This window comes from Syngnathus scovelli, chromosome 11 (assembly GCF_024217435.2).
Source record: "Syngnathus scovelli strain Florida chromosome 11, RoL_Ssco_1.2, whole genome shotgun sequence".
Taxonomy (NCBI): domain Eukaryota; kingdom Metazoa; phylum Chordata; class Actinopteri; order Syngnathiformes; family Syngnathidae; genus Syngnathus; species Syngnathus scovelli.
Genome location: NC_090857.1, coordinates 1,974,188 through 1,988,886, shown reverse-complemented (window position 1 = coordinate 1,988,886; position 14,699 = coordinate 1,974,188). Strand labels below are relative to the sequence as shown.

The 14,699-nt window shown below is 46.7% G+C and overlaps 3 protein-coding genes across 4 annotated transcripts; all 3 read left to right on the top strand.

The window, feature by feature from the left end:
- The first annotated feature begins 39 nt into the window (after positions 1 to 39).
- Positions 40 to 4,472, top strand: pth4 (parathyroid hormone 4). The gene is made up of 3 exons (XM_068652312.1): positions 40 to 3,102; positions 3,609 to 3,700; positions 3,788 to 4,472. Exons 2-3 carry the CDS (start codon positions 3,612 to 3,614, stop codon positions 4,038 to 4,040), a joined length of 342 nt encoding a protein of 113 aa, XP_068508413.1. The 5' UTR covers positions 40 to 3,102; positions 3,609 to 3,611; the 3' UTR covers positions 4,041 to 4,472.
- A 473-nt stretch (positions 4,473 to 4,945) lies between these two features.
- On the top strand, positions 4,946 to 9,677 carry cept1b (choline/ethanolamine phosphotransferase 1b). The gene is made up of 10 exons (XM_049734470.2): positions 4,946 to 5,167; positions 5,924 to 6,154; positions 6,469 to 6,643; positions 6,708 to 6,855; positions 7,211 to 7,352; positions 7,507 to 7,591; positions 8,072 to 8,203; positions 8,340 to 8,498; positions 8,639 to 8,764; positions 8,843 to 9,677. The coding sequence occupies exons 2-10, from the start codon at positions 5,964 to 5,966 to the stop codon at positions 8,948 to 8,950; spliced, it is 1,266 nt and encodes a 421-aa protein (XP_049590427.1). The 5' UTR covers positions 4,946 to 5,167; positions 5,924 to 5,963; the 3' UTR covers positions 8,951 to 9,677.
- A 516-nt stretch (positions 9,678 to 10,193) lies between these two features.
- rem1 (RAS (RAD and GEM)-like GTP-binding 1) lies at positions 10,194 to 14,225 on the top strand. 2 transcript variants are annotated; one of them, XM_049734483.1, is made up of 5 exons: positions 10,194 to 10,957; positions 11,653 to 11,978; positions 12,600 to 12,682; positions 12,766 to 12,973; positions 13,055 to 14,225. In XM_049734483.1, exons 2-5 carry the CDS (start codon positions 11,657 to 11,659, stop codon positions 13,342 to 13,344), a joined length of 903 nt encoding a protein of 300 aa, XP_049590440.1. In that variant the 5' UTR covers positions 10,194 to 10,957; positions 11,653 to 11,656; the 3' UTR covers positions 13,345 to 14,225. The 2 variants fall into 2 exon arrangements, with proteins under 2 accessions (XP_049590440.1, XP_049590439.1); XM_049734482.1 differs by having other exon boundaries at positions 11,630 to 11,978.
- The last annotated feature ends 474 nt before the right edge of the window (positions 14,226 to 14,699 follow it).

Sequence of the window (14,699 nt, the reverse complement as noted above, 5' to 3'; positions counted from 1 at the left end):
CATTCTGAAAAGGAAATCAGATTTTGTTAATTTTTTCATGCACTGGAAGAAAAAAAAACATTGCAAGATCAAAGTGGTAATTTGTTTGAATAGCAATGTTAAGATCTCGTATTTAAATACAAAAATGAATTGTTTTGTAATCCCCCCCACGTTTTCCAGAAAAAAAAATCATGTCGTTTGTACTTTATAGGATTGACCAATTTTCTTTCATTTTTGGGAGCATATATATATATATATATATATATATATATATATATATATATATATATATATAGTTTGATGGGTTACAAGATCAAGGTTTATACGCTGTTAGTTTGTTTTACCTTTCAGTACGGCCCTAATCGTGCTAAGCTAGCATCGCAAGTGTCGACCAAATGTTCTCCAATCATAACGTACGTCCTCCTTCACACTGTGAGTGAATATCGTCTGTTATTTCATCATATTTGTTTTTTGTGTCATCAATCACTCTGCCTCGTCTTTGTGTGTGTCGTAATCATATTAACAGTTCTCCTTGACGCACTTGAGACAAAATGTTGCTGTTTTATGTCTCTCACAAATTTTCATGTCTTTATCTGACCTTTGGAAATTTCTTGAAAGTCAACATTTCCCTGCTAGCTCGCCAATTGACTTGCAGCTAAACATGATTGCGTGCCGGCATGTCGATATTAGCTCATTGTGTGTGGTGCGTCGCTATGTTAGCATTAGCAAGTGACTAATTGACACGCTTCAGAAAGATTTGCCAAAATGGCCGCGAGCACCTGCACTAGTATGTTGACATGTACTCAGCTGGACAATGTGACCCATTCCACACTAGTTAAAGTGTAAAGTAGTCAACTTGCAAATTTTGGGTAGGTTTGACATGTAATTAGTGCTAGCGTGCAAATTTAAATGAGTAAACACAACTAATGAATGGCAACATTTTGTCGAGGCCGTTGTCGACACATGACGACATGATGTTGGTTAACGTATGAGGGGAAAAATAGTATTTTTTAGAAATTTAGGAATGCTAGTATCAGATTGGGAAAACCGACGAAGGCACTGTTGAGTGCAATGATGCCCATTTCAATTATCTTTTTGGACAAACCTCACCACACTCCCTTATTTGGTCTTCCGTCATGTCCTTGTTTGCGTGAGATAGTTTCATCACTTCCTGTCTGCTTCAATCTATGCAACACGACAACATCCCACCCCTGCATCCCCAACATCCCAAATACACACACACTCGCATGCACACACCCAAACAGACAAAAAACAAGCAATTCCTTGACTCAACACACACTTTTTCATTCAAATATGCACACACGTGAACATAGACGATTGCATTCCCCCACGTAAAGACATACGGCCCGCCCCCAAGGCTTGCGCCAAATATGTTGTCTTAAACACTTTCACGGGCACATTCACAAACTGAAACATGATCTTCCATACTGTACACACACACACACACTCAAACGTGCACTCATGCAGCAATCAAAGACACGCTCACATAAACGCTTACATATGCAGGCAGACTCACACGCGCTTTGCTGTGCTGTACTCTGATCATGTGGAATGCCTTGCTCGCTTGCACTCGTGTTCTTTCTTTCTCTGATATTGTCACGTTGTTTAAACAAAAGAAGATAATCAAGTGACCGAGTTGTCTCATACACGTCCATGTACTATATATAAATATCTATAAATATCTATACAAATCTATATACAGAAAATAAAGCCATTGGAATTTGACAAGCCGGTGTCATTAGCGTCGTACCAGATGTGACTTCCAAAAATGCGGACGGATGGATGGATGGATGGATGGATGGATGGATGGATGGATGGATGGATGGATGGATGGATGGATGGATGGATGGATGGATGGATGGATGGATGGATGGATGGATGGATGGATGGATGGATGGATGGATGGATGGATGGATGGCACAGAATAAACTATAGAGATGTGGATGTTGACAGACAGATAGATAGATAGATAGATAGATAGATAGATAGATAGATAGATAGATAGATAGATAGATAGATAGATAGATAGATAGATAGATAGATAGATAGATAGATAGTCTTGTCTTGCCTCCCGCCTGCCCTGCCCTACCCATCTGCCCGTTATTGACCACGCTCTGCTTGCCCCCCGCCCTGACCATCTGCCCGTTCTCGACCACGCTCTGCTCGCCGCCCGCCCTGACCTTCTGCTTGTCCCCGACTACCATCGCCGCAAGCACCCCACCCTTGCGTCACTGCTGTCTTCGCCAGGTCAGCTCGTGCTCCCTGGCTTCCCGGCACCCCGTGGAGCGCGTTCCTCCACGCTGCTGCGCCGCCCGATCAGCGGCTACACCGCAGGACGAGCATCCACCCGCTCCTGACCGAGCTCCAGCTCTCCACTTCCCATTTCCCGCCCTGTCTATCACGAATGGATGGATGGATGGACGGACGGACCGATGGATTGATAGATAGATGAATGGATGATAGATGTCGCTGAAAGGCCCGCGTGGATCCTGCCATGATACTCGCAGGAGTCAACGGCGTGTTAATGCGGTGGCGGGCAATGTGGCAGATCCTTTTAAGGGTGACCACCTCCGCCACCGCTCACGCACTCGCTCGTCAATGCCGGAATCTTTCTGAACCACACGTGTGACCGATGACTTCATTGTTCTTAATTGTTTCGCTTCTGGTGACTAAATGGGAGGCGGGCCTAAAATGGCTTCTGCTAGCAGCAGGTCCCAACACATTCTCGCAGGATGGAAACCTGTCCGAGCCGGGGGCCTGCCTTGTTGTCACAGCGACCGCTCACCTCGGCTTCATTAGTCGCCGATATCTCCAGGCGACAAACACGTCCAACTTTCACCAGCCGCTCAAACGCGTATCCAGAAATTAGTCACGTCCCTTACCCATTCTCTTCTCTAGAGATGAAAGCACATAGACAAACCAATGTGATCTCACCCTACTTATCAAAGATTCGGAGCCTACACACAAACAAGAGGTCTGATGTCACGTGTGTGTGTGTGTAGGAGTGTGTGTTCATGAGCGTGCTTGTTAGGGCTCCTTTATAAAAGGTCTGGAGGTCGAGATTTCTCAATTTTTCTGCTGAGGATCTACTCTCGCCACGGGGTGAGTAGCCCTTCACTTCAACATAGGCAGACTTAGGGAGGAAATAGAAAGCTGACAAAAATGGATTTGGACTGAGGAACTTATTTGGACCGAGGAAACACTTGTTAAAGTAAGGCAACAATTAGCCCTTGACTCTTTGTTGGATTCAATTTTGTAGGAACTCAGGCACGTCGACATTTTGAATAGTTGTCTGACGATAATTGTTCGGTTCCATAGTTGACGGTTTCTTGCGTTGCCCAAGTGTAACATTTTGTTTTCCTTGGAGATACGACTATTTAGGCGTTTTTGATTTTTGTCTGTCACTTGATTTGCCTGCGACAAGGCAGAAATCGTCTTTGCCTTCTACTCCTTTTTGTTAGGCTCAGATACAAAGAACTCAAAAGAATAATCCAAGTGGTTTGGCATTTTTGCTTAACTGTTTTCTTTTTTTGTCTGAAAACAAATATTTGAGAACAGGACATTTTGTATTTTGTTTTGTAAATTGGATCAATATTTTGTGTTGTTAGAAGATGCAGATGTGTGACATCCCTGTGCGGCGGCTGGTGGTCTTTGTGCTCCTGGTGCTCCTCCCCACCGGGCTGTGTGAGCAGAACCAGAGGTGAGGCCAACACGCCGTGAGCCGTCTCGTCCCTCAAGACCAAAAACGTCCATTGAGGTTTCTGGTGGTCTTTCCTTGTGCTCACAGTCGCCGAGCGGTGGCCGAGCACCAGCTGATGCACGACCGCGGTCGCAACATCCAGAGCCTCAAGCGGCTCATCTGGCTGTCGGGGGCCATGGAGGGTCTGCACACGGCTCAGACGCGCTCACTGGTGGCACCGGTGGCCCGGGAGGCCCCCGAGGACGAGGACGACCCTGACGTGGCCGCTCTGCTACGCCGGCTCCTCAGAAACTTCTTTCAGAGTCCTTACGGGACGCGCGCGGTCCAGCGAGAGGCCTGAACCCCTCGGCTCCGTCAAAACCTGACTCCTTGCTGCAAAACGGAATGCGGTATAGCGGATATCAAAAGTCTACACACCCCTGTTCTAAGGCCAGGTTTTTGTGATGTGAAATAAATGAGATCACGATAAATCAATTCAAAAGTATTTCCACCTTAATCCCCAACAGATGGAGGGGAAACATGTATATTCATTGCAGACAGTTTTGTATGAACAAGTGGCACTTGAGTAAAAGTATAATTTATCTATGTATTTACAAAATGTATGTGTTGTCTATATCATGTATTTGTCAGTCATACGAATGGTGTAAACAAGACCTTCATTGTGGAAATAGGCCATCCTTTGTCATCTGTTGTCACGTTCACGTTGCTACCTTCTCCCGCTTCTTTTATCTTGATTGCTCCCTTTGCTAATAGTAACTCCCGCAGGATTGCAGCTTCTCAGTATTTAATGGATGCCGGAAAAATCGAAGACATGGTTGTGGAGCCTTCTCTGCTGGCTTGCGGAGGAAGGTTCAACCCCGGCCTCCAGGATTACTTATCTTAGTAATACTCTTGGAAGGGGGCAACTCTGCCTAGCCTACGTGAGCTCCCTGAACTGAAATCAACTAATAAGCGTGCCAAGGGTGTCCTGGACGCCAAAATCTGCAGGAAAGGTCACAGTGACAGAGCTCATGTGACCTATTTTGTAATTAAATTTGAATAAAAATCAACATGATAGTTATTAGGATCACATGCAATTGAAATCGCATTTATTACGTTGCCTAATTTGAAAACACATTGACAGACAATTCCTTTTAATAGGAAAATTTCGGTTGAAAAGTGCAAAGTCGGTGTTAGCTCCGCCCTGTAAACCAGGTGCGCAGTTGGGTAGAGCTCTGCAAGTAACGCGAGATTTCCAACGGGATGACGCCAGCTCTCGTGCGCTGTCTGTCAATCACGGTGACACTGAAGCAGCACTGCACCGGTCGGTGCGGATTTCTATTCTCCTCATCGGCACACGCCACACATTGGCCCCTCGATTCCAACAAGCCGGAGGAGGGGACCTTTTGCTCCGCCACCGTGGGTTCCTGTGTGTAGGCGTGAAGAGCCTTGGGTCTCCCGTCGGACCTTCTGCGGCTCTCGGTGCAGGTACGTGCCTCCGGCTACGGATCTTTAGCACTCGAGGCTAGCTCAGGCCGGGAGGAGCCGACTCCCTGCCCGACTCTCCCCTTCTCCCACGCCCGTTCCCGCAAGCGTGACACTAACCCTCGCCCTATAGGGCTGCGTCCGGCGCGGTAGTTCCACGACACAACCGCGCGGGATTGCTTCCTAAGCGGAGCAGACAAGTTGGCCGCTCGGGAGGTGGCGGCTAGCCGAGCTAATGCTAATGCTCATGGTTCAACATCAGCGGCCAGGCTGAAGCTATGCTCGTCGCTAGCTCTGCAGGTGTTTTTTGACACGCTGCAAGCAGCGTTGATGACCGCATGGTCGTCTGTTTTGGATGACATTATTGCAATGATCGTCGCCTTCACCCTCCCGTCTCGCGATTCTTATAGCTTGTTTCACCTTTCCGAAGTAATCGACCTGTTCGAAGCGCTTGCTTATGAATTTGCACAGGCATTCACGTTTAAATTTGATTGTTGCATAACACCACGATCAGTAAATACTTTTAAATAACATTAGCCAATGTCAATGTAAATTGCAAGCGTAAAATAACCGTGTTGAATATTTTTATATTCATTGGCTGATTAACCGATCACCAGAATTTTGTTCTGTCAAAAATCAAAGTCAACATCAGCCTCCAAAAATCCCTACCAGTCGGCCGCAGTGAGAAAAAAGAAAGAACAACATTTTGTAAAAAGGCTGAAAGTTAAGCAAATGCTTTTGTTCTGGTGACGACTGTAGGTGGTGTCCAAATTGGGAGCAGCGGGCCAGCCGGGGCTCCATGAGTGCGACGGGGCAGCAGCATGGGGGGGGGCTGCGCTCCCGCCGGGCGCTCGTCCGGGACCGGGAGCCCGGCCCGGGCGCCGGCGTGGAGGCGAGCTGCTGGCTGGCGCCCGGAGTGCTGCGCAGGTTCCTCGAACTGCCTTCGCCCCCCCTCTCCAGACATCAGCTCAAAAGGCTGGAGGAGCACAGGTACACTCACAGTCGATCGCTGCCCAAAACTGCCACCGTGATGTATGGAGGTATTATTTATTTATATTAAGGCCGGTCTGAGAAAATATTTCTGACACGTAAAAAAGGTTTTTTAAATAATGCCGGGCCGCAATCTGTCGAGGGTGCTGTCGGTTCCGCCCCAAACTAGGTTGCTGCCTGGACAAGCCGGTGAGAAGTTTCCCCATTCGATCGTACTGTGTGTGTGCTCAGCCGGCTTTCGCGGGAATCAATGAGGCTATTTGGCGCCCGGACGGGACAAGCCGGCGGGTTCTAAATCGTGCGTGCGTGCGCAGGTACAGCAGTGCCGGCTGCTCGCTGCTGGAGCCTCTGATGCAGCGCTACTGGGAGTGGCTGGTGGGCCGCGTGCCTGCCTGGATCGCACCCAACCTTATCACCATCGTCGGCCTGGCCACCAACATTGTCACCACCCTGGTGCTGGTCTACTACTGCCCCACCGCCACCGAGCAGGTCAGCAAGCTGAGTCGCGGCGCCTCAAAATGTCCGACCGACCAACCCGCACTGCATTTGGCAGGCGCCGCTGTGGGCGTACCTGATGTGCGCAGTGGGGCTCTTCGTGTACCAGTCGCTGGACGCCATCGACGGGAAGCAGGCCAGGCGCACTAACAGCAGCTCGCCTTTGGGGGAGCTCTTTGACCACGGCTGTGACTCCCTCTCCACCGGTCAGACATTTTATTTGCTAGCAAAAAAAAAAAACTTACCTGCGTCACTCTACTACCACCTTCAGGCAGAGCGCGGCGGGGGGGGGTCACCGTGCTGCTCTTTTTATTAATTTTTAGTTTGATTATCAATAGCCGTAGACCGCGTGGAATAGCTTATATTAAATCTTGAAGTAAAATGTAATACACTATTCCAAGGTGTCTGTCATAGGACATTGGTTTGACAATGGGAAAAGACATTTAAATGAGTAAATTTTAAGAACCGAGCTTTATTTTTGTCACGTTTGACATTCTGCTCCCCACATGTGTTATTTTATACGCTATGTTGAAATGTTGCCGCCCATTTTGTCTTTTGCAGTATTTGTGGTGTTGGGAACAAGCATCGCGGTGCAACTGGGCACCAACCCCGACTGGATGTTTTTCTGCTGCTTCGCCGGCATGTTTATGTTCTACTGCGCCCACTGGCAGACCTACGTGTCGGGAACGCTGAGATTCGGCATGTAAGTTGGCCAACATGCACACAGCCGAGCTGGCGTTGCCGTTTTCCACTTCAAATAAAGGGACAAAGCTTGCGTGACTATGAAAGAATTATTAAGCGTATGCTCGAGGTGCTCAACATTAACGATTGGCAGTAATTCATGTCTTGTCCCTCAGCATCGACGTGACCGAAGCGCAGCTCTTCATCATGAGCATGTACCTGCTGGCAGCTCTCGGAGGCTCCGCCTTCTGGCAGGCGCTGGTAAGGAATACGTTCTTGTGTCCATCTCGTAGGCAAAAAAAAAAAAAAAACAAGTTGCAGAAGCCTTAAAAAATATTCCAGTCATCTAAGAAAGAGTTGATTTTGTTTGTTTTATAGTAATCAAATGTCCTCCCTCCAGTTCATGACAAAATGCAATGGGGATGACGCCTTTCGAATTGTAAAATCTTGTGCAGCCACGAGGGGGCGCCTGCCCACCTCACTGGCCGTGCCTCATCTCAAACGGAACCGTTAACCATCTCCTCATTCCTCATTCAGTCTTAATCCTAAATAAACAGTTAACATATTACTCTACAACCTTAAAGGCAAAACAACCGGGGACTAGAGTTTGACACCCTACGTGCCATCTAAAGCTTCGAACTCGAATGTTTTGGGGTTTTTTTTTTTGCACTTGGGTGAAAGAAGACGACTTCTTGTGGCGCATCATTCAAGCAGAACTCTGTTTCCCTTTTGTCTCCGCAGATTCCCGTTGTTAACGTCCAGGTGAAAATGGTTCCTGCCATTTTCACCTTTCTTGGAGCAATCTTCTCCTGTAGCAACTACTTCCGAGTCATCTTCACCGGAGGCGTCGGCAAGAACGGCTCCACCATCGCGGTAAGTCTGCGCTAGTTGCGTTTAGGTTTCGAGTGGAACTTTCAGGAGGTCCTCTGAGCCTTCCCGGGTTGCTTTGGAAAAGGAGCTCCTGCTTGAAATATTGTGACTCATGTTTTTTTTTTTTTCCTGTGGTCAGGGAACCAGCGTGCTGTCGCCGGTGCTGCACATCGGTTCCGTCATCGTTCTGGCCGTCATGATTTACAAGAAGTCGGCCGTGCAGCTCTTCGAGAAACACCCCTGTCTTTACATCCTGGCCTTTGGCTTCGTCTCCGCCAAAATCACCAATAAATTAGTTGTAAGTCAAACACACTGGTTTTTCTTTTTTTTCCCCCCTCCTTCCCCCTCCCCTCCCCTCCCCTTCTTGAGCACCTCGTTTGCACTGAGCACGTGCGTCCATCCCGCGCTGACTGGTGTCGTCTGATGTTGTGTCCTCAGGTAGCGCACATGACAAAAAGCGAGATGCACCTGCACGACTTGGCCTTCCTGGGACCAGGCCTCCTCTTCCTCAATCAGTATTTCAACAGTTTTATTGACGAGTACCTGGTGCTGTGGATTGCGCTGGTGAGTGACACTCATCCGCTTGGTAATGGCAAGGCGCCTTGCTTTGCTGGCGTGCTAATGGCTAGCGTGTCGGCGCAGGTTCTGTCCTTGTTGGATCTGCTGCGCTACTGCGTGAGCGTGTGCAACCAGATCGCCGGCCACCTTCACATCTTTGTCTTCAAGATCACACCTTGCTCGCTACGCTGATTGCTCACCATCTGTCCCTAACCGTCCGTCCGTCCGCCTCCCTCAGTTGGCTTGTCAAAAGTCGCCGCTTGAGCTGAGCCAACGCCAGGAGCCGTCATGTCACAGTCGACCATTACTTCCTGTCAGTGTTTGTTTGAAGACTTCAGGTGCTACCCGAACACACACACACACACACACAGAAAGGAAGAAAGCAAGCAACACGTTTGGGTTCATACGCACATCTTTTTTTTCGTTGCTTCTTTCTCCCTGTTGTAAATAGGTGCCTTTTGATTGGCTTGCCTCCTTATTACTGCAACTTTATTTTTGTATTTTACTTTGCACACAATGTGTCCTGTCTAAAGTTGCAAATAACCATATATTAGCTGTACATTTTGAGGGGTTAAACTGGGCTCTTTTATTTATTGTCGACATGCGTGTGTGAAGTTTTTGTTTGTGCCAAAATTAAATAAATACAACACCTATTGAATCAAACTAAGTATTAATGGATGGAAATGTAAAAATAACTCAAATACTAATCGTAATCTTATCTAACGACTGATTTGATCGATTGTATGCCCTTTTTTCTCATTATGTAACGGAATTCTTTATCTCGTGAGTGACATTTTTATGTACTTATGACATTATTAATGATTTAATGGAATTAAAAATGACAAAATAGAAATTCCATAGAATAATTCAATAATTAATCAAATGTTATTTGATAATAAAAATGCCATCAAATGAACAACTCTAAATGTTTCTTTCAAACGCAAATCCCGCTAAAAATATGTCAAACGTAATTCATACAAGAATGAAAGTTCCTATTAGATTAAATTATGTCATAGTTGAGTATTTGACAGTTTCATATATGGGACATGGAATGAATTTGTTCACGTTTGAGTGAATAAGCCGCGGTTTATTTAATTTTGGCATGGAAGCACATCTTTGGCCTCTGATCGGACTCTCGGCTTTTGCCGTGTATTTCCTCTGCCTTGTTCACAGCAGACGGAAACCATTTTTTCCCCCCTTTCTTTTCGATTCTTACATTGTGACCTGATTCTTTTGTTCAAAGTCTAAAACAAAAGATGGCACGTGGTGTCAGCACCACCCAAAGGCGTACTTTTGACGGCTTCACTTTCAAATTTCAGCGTCCAAAACAAAAGATCTCTCAAGTGCTTTGTGCAGACGCATCCTTTTGTCAAGGTCATTTTGACATTAATTTTTTTGAAGCGTGATATCGTTACAGCGCCACCCAGAGGCAATCGAACATTTCAAGTGCTTTCTGTACAGCCAAGTCATTTTGACATTGTTACCGTTGATATTATTGATTTTTATTTTAAAAGTCCAAAATGTGGCATTGTTACAGCGCCACCCATAAGTCCGGCACGCTCACAACATGCGTTGGTGTGGAAATTTTGTAGTGCTTTTTACGTGAAGGGCCTTTGTCGACATCTCGGTCAATTTGTTTAACGTGCAAAAGTAAACACTGCGTGGTGACAGCGCCACTCGCGGGCCCGGCATGTCGGCGACCTGCTTTGGAGCGGAAAATTTGAAGTGCTTTCCGACATGTGACATTGTTTCAAGTGTGCGACCATATTAACTTCCAAAAGCAAAACACGCACTTCATTGACTGGCGCAGTCCCTCGAGGTGATGGATGGTGCGTTTCATGTTAGCCTAGCATGAAAATAAAAACATGTTAGCAATTAATGAGAGATATGTCAACAAATCCCCTGACTGCTTTTGCGTTGCTTTTTTTTTTTTTTGTCACAGGAAGTGACCGACATTTTTCCTAAGGCCAACTCTGTTGAACACCCGCACACGCACTCACTCCGCCCTCGCATATCTGCTTCTCCTCTGCTGTCACACACACACACACACACACACTGCGAGAGGGTTGTGTGTGATTCCGCTGCTGAATTTTTAAAGCTGTTGTGGAACTTCGCGAGGTCAGTGTGGCGAAGGATTGCGTTACAAAGACACACTCACCCGCTTGGCCACGATACCGATTCTTCTTCGTGGATTGTCTGGTATGTTCCTCATCGCACATGACACGCTCAAAGTTGACTTCTTGCCATATTTAATAATTTCTTAATCACATGGTCGAAAGCTGCTGCTATGCATTTGTGTGTTTTTGTGTACTTGGGCAGTATATCGACCAAATATCGTCATAGCGATAATTGCCCACACAGTGAATTGGATGAATTTGACCAATCAAATGCAACCTTCAATATTACAGTATTTACTCTAAATTAAAAAAAATTGATCTCAAGACCAATGCCTTTTTTCACATCTGTTCAGGGAGCATCATTTCCATGTCTTTGCAAACATCTCAGACTGATTTGTCTTTCAGCTAACCTAATGTGTGTATGTGTTTTGCTCAATGTTACGGAACATTCTAATTACTTTCTCTTGGCTTTGTTTTGGACCCCTTTGCATCTGTTTTGTTTTTGTAATAAAGAAAATTTAGAGTTTTCAGCTGTAATGGCCGAGTTTTCGGAAATATAAAAGAGCTTTCAACTGGTCTACTAGCAAACACCAAAAATTGTTTTCTCTTCCGATAATCATCCAAGAAACATAGACGAGCCTCAAGTATGTGATTTGTAAACAATTCAAAGTCTTGCGCTAAAATATCGCTTACGCGGCAACAAACTTTTGAAAATTTGGGACGTGCAAATGACATCAATTCACTCGGGACCAAGCGGTCCTGATGCTGTCACCGTAGCAACATGAGCATCAACAGTCAGAGAAAGAAGGCAGAAGTCCTGACACGGCGGGGCAGCACTCCCGTCCGCCCCACCCGGGAGTGCTCACCCTGCACCCGGGACCCCTACGCCGGCAGCAGCGGCCCACAGCGCAGGCACCCTCCCCTGGGACAGTCGGCATCCTTCCAGCCGGGGGACACACGTTGCCGGGCGCAGTGGAGCGCCGACTCGGACGACGACTCGGACTGCGTTCACAGGGTGCTGTTGCTCGGCGACCACGGCGTGGGCAAGAGCAGCCTGGCGGGAATCTTTGCCGGAATCAACGACAAAGACGAACAACTGGAAGGTGAGGAGACATTTTAGCTAACTTTAACAATGTATGTTTTGGAAACCTCAAAGACCTTTTTGAGTCCTCAATGTGTTTCCCTAAACACCAAAGAGAATTTAGCATTCGAAATAGTCGAGCAAAAGTGTTTTTGTGAACAAATACAATTTGGTCAAGAAAGCTAACCTATGTGCTTTCATTAAAGACAAATCTTAATGTTTTTTATTTGTAAATATAAAAACATTTGACAGACCTGAGTTGTTTTTTTTTTAAACATCAAAGGCAATTTATGGAGCTTGTTCGTAACCATTTTGAGCATTACACCTAAAGGTTAGTGTTTAGTAAACAAAGAAAATTTCATTTATCCTAGCATGCAAGCATTTGTAAACGTCAATGGCATCGCTGTGTTCCGGTTTTGTCGCAACACGAGGGTCAACTTTGGCCAAATGGCTTCACGCAAGCATCGGATCACTGCCGACGTCAATAACTTTCAGTCGACCCGCCATCGTCTGCTTTGACTTTGAATGACCTCATTGATGGACTGTCTGCCACTGGCAGCGTTTTGATCCGCTTGCCATGCAACGCATTCCTGCTCATAGGTTTTTTTTCTCTCTCTCTCTTTTTGTTTTTGCATGGGGTCAGAAGACACATACGAGAGGACGCTGACTGTTGATGGCAAGGAGACCACACTGGTTGTCATGGATACGTGGACAAATGACAAACTGGTGAGAGCCGTCAAAATTGTTACAAAACACGGATGATAGATGTTTACAAAAAAGTGAATGATTTCACTACCATTCCATGTGAGGACGAAGACGGGCGTGCGGGCAGTGAGGCCTGCCTGACAGGTGGCAGCGCATACGTCATCGTGTACTCGGTCAGCGACCGGAGCAGCTTCGACGCGGCGGCCGAGCTCCGCATCACGCTACGGCGGCGGCGACAGGTCGACGATGTGCCCATCATCCTCGTTGGCAACAAGAGCGACCTGGTGCGCTCCAGAGAGGTGGCACTGCAAGGTGAACCTCTGAATTGTCTAAAATGATTTTAGAAAAAGTCTCGGGTTCTCATATGTAGTCATGATCTGTTTTCTTTTCCAGAAGGTCGAGCGTGCGCGGTAGTTTTTGATTGCAAGTTCATTGAGACGTCAGCGTCGCTGCAACACAACGTGAGCGAGCTCTTTGAGGGTGTGGTGCGCCAAATCCGACTGCGCCGCTCGGGCGCATCGAACGCCGACGCGGCGCAGTTCCGACGCGCCTCGTCCTGCAGGCGCAAGGAGAGCTTCACTCAGAAGGCGCGACGCTTCCTGGACCGCTTGGTGGCGCGCAACAACCAGCGTGTGGCCGTCAGGGTGCGATCCAAGAGCTGCCACGACCTGGCCGTCCTCTGAGGGACCCGTCCTGACCCAAAGACGATTCTCCCACGGACACGATTGCCTGTTTCAGGCACGATGGATGGGACAACTTATGTAAGCCTTTGACCTGGGATGTAGCTTGTTCATGCTAGCAAACAAATGGATGAAAATGGAACCGGAAGGTAGCCTGAAAAACACGGGCAGACATTCAACATGAGTGTTTATTCACTCACACACAGGCGGACGCACCTGGCCCAGATTCAGTCAGACGTTAAAAAGCACTTTCATGCATACACTCACTCTTGTGCAGACACATATTCTTTCTCTTCTCTCTCTCTCGCTCTCCCTCCCTCCCTCATCTCTATCTCACGCTCTCACCTCACACACGCACATTTAGACACTTTCATAAACACGAGCGCAAACAAAGACGAATGCACACATTTAAACACACACGCGCACACAGTAATGGAAGACCAAGTGTGTTGAAGGGGGGCAGTAGATGGATGAAGGGTGTTGAGCATTGATTTGTAATGGAAAGAATGCAACTCACGTGACACACACACACGCACACACAGCCGCATGTAAACATCCTCTAGTGGAGCAGAGGTCCAAAGCTGTGAGATCCCATATCGTGCGTGCGTGTGTGTAATACAGATTGCAATCTTCATCGCTTTGTGTCTTTGAGTTTTGCCTATAGGTTTGCTGAAGACACTGAATGAAGTGCCTTCGGTGTTCCCAGAAACTAGCGTGTTACAATTGTTAAATACTACTTCCAAAAGCGCACACGTCGTTAATTCAGGTGAAGACTCAAATTGACTTTAGTGATTGCAGAAACACGTTTACTGCTTTTTTTTTTACGGTCTCTGAATTTTCTGTGATGTTTAAAATGAAAATGTATTAAAAGTCACGGAAGACTGTTGTTTACAAACATGTAAAGCGCGCACACTAAAATTTTGGTTCCCTCTGCTGGTTGCTCACTTAACTTTTCCCGAGCAAAAGTTATCCAAAATCCGGAGCAAAGATTATGAAACCACACAAACCTAAATCACGTTCATTCATACTTGGATGACAGTTTTCGCTATGAATCAAAATCATGTCAGCATCTTAGCAGCATCTATATTGCGTCTACACAAATATTTGCCTTGAGGGTAAGACATTCCTGACAAACATCTTGAGACATGTTAGTTTGGCATGCAGATAATGACACACACGCACTTGCACACACACATAACGCAATAAAAGTAAGAAGATGTGGATGTTGGGATTGTTGCTGCGGTTCACTTATCCATACCAGATGGGTATGGAAGGAAATCCATAGAGGGGCGTCGGCAGCATTCCTGCAGTACTTGGTGTCAAGTTAACGTTAAAATTGCAGGAAACAAAGTTGCAGC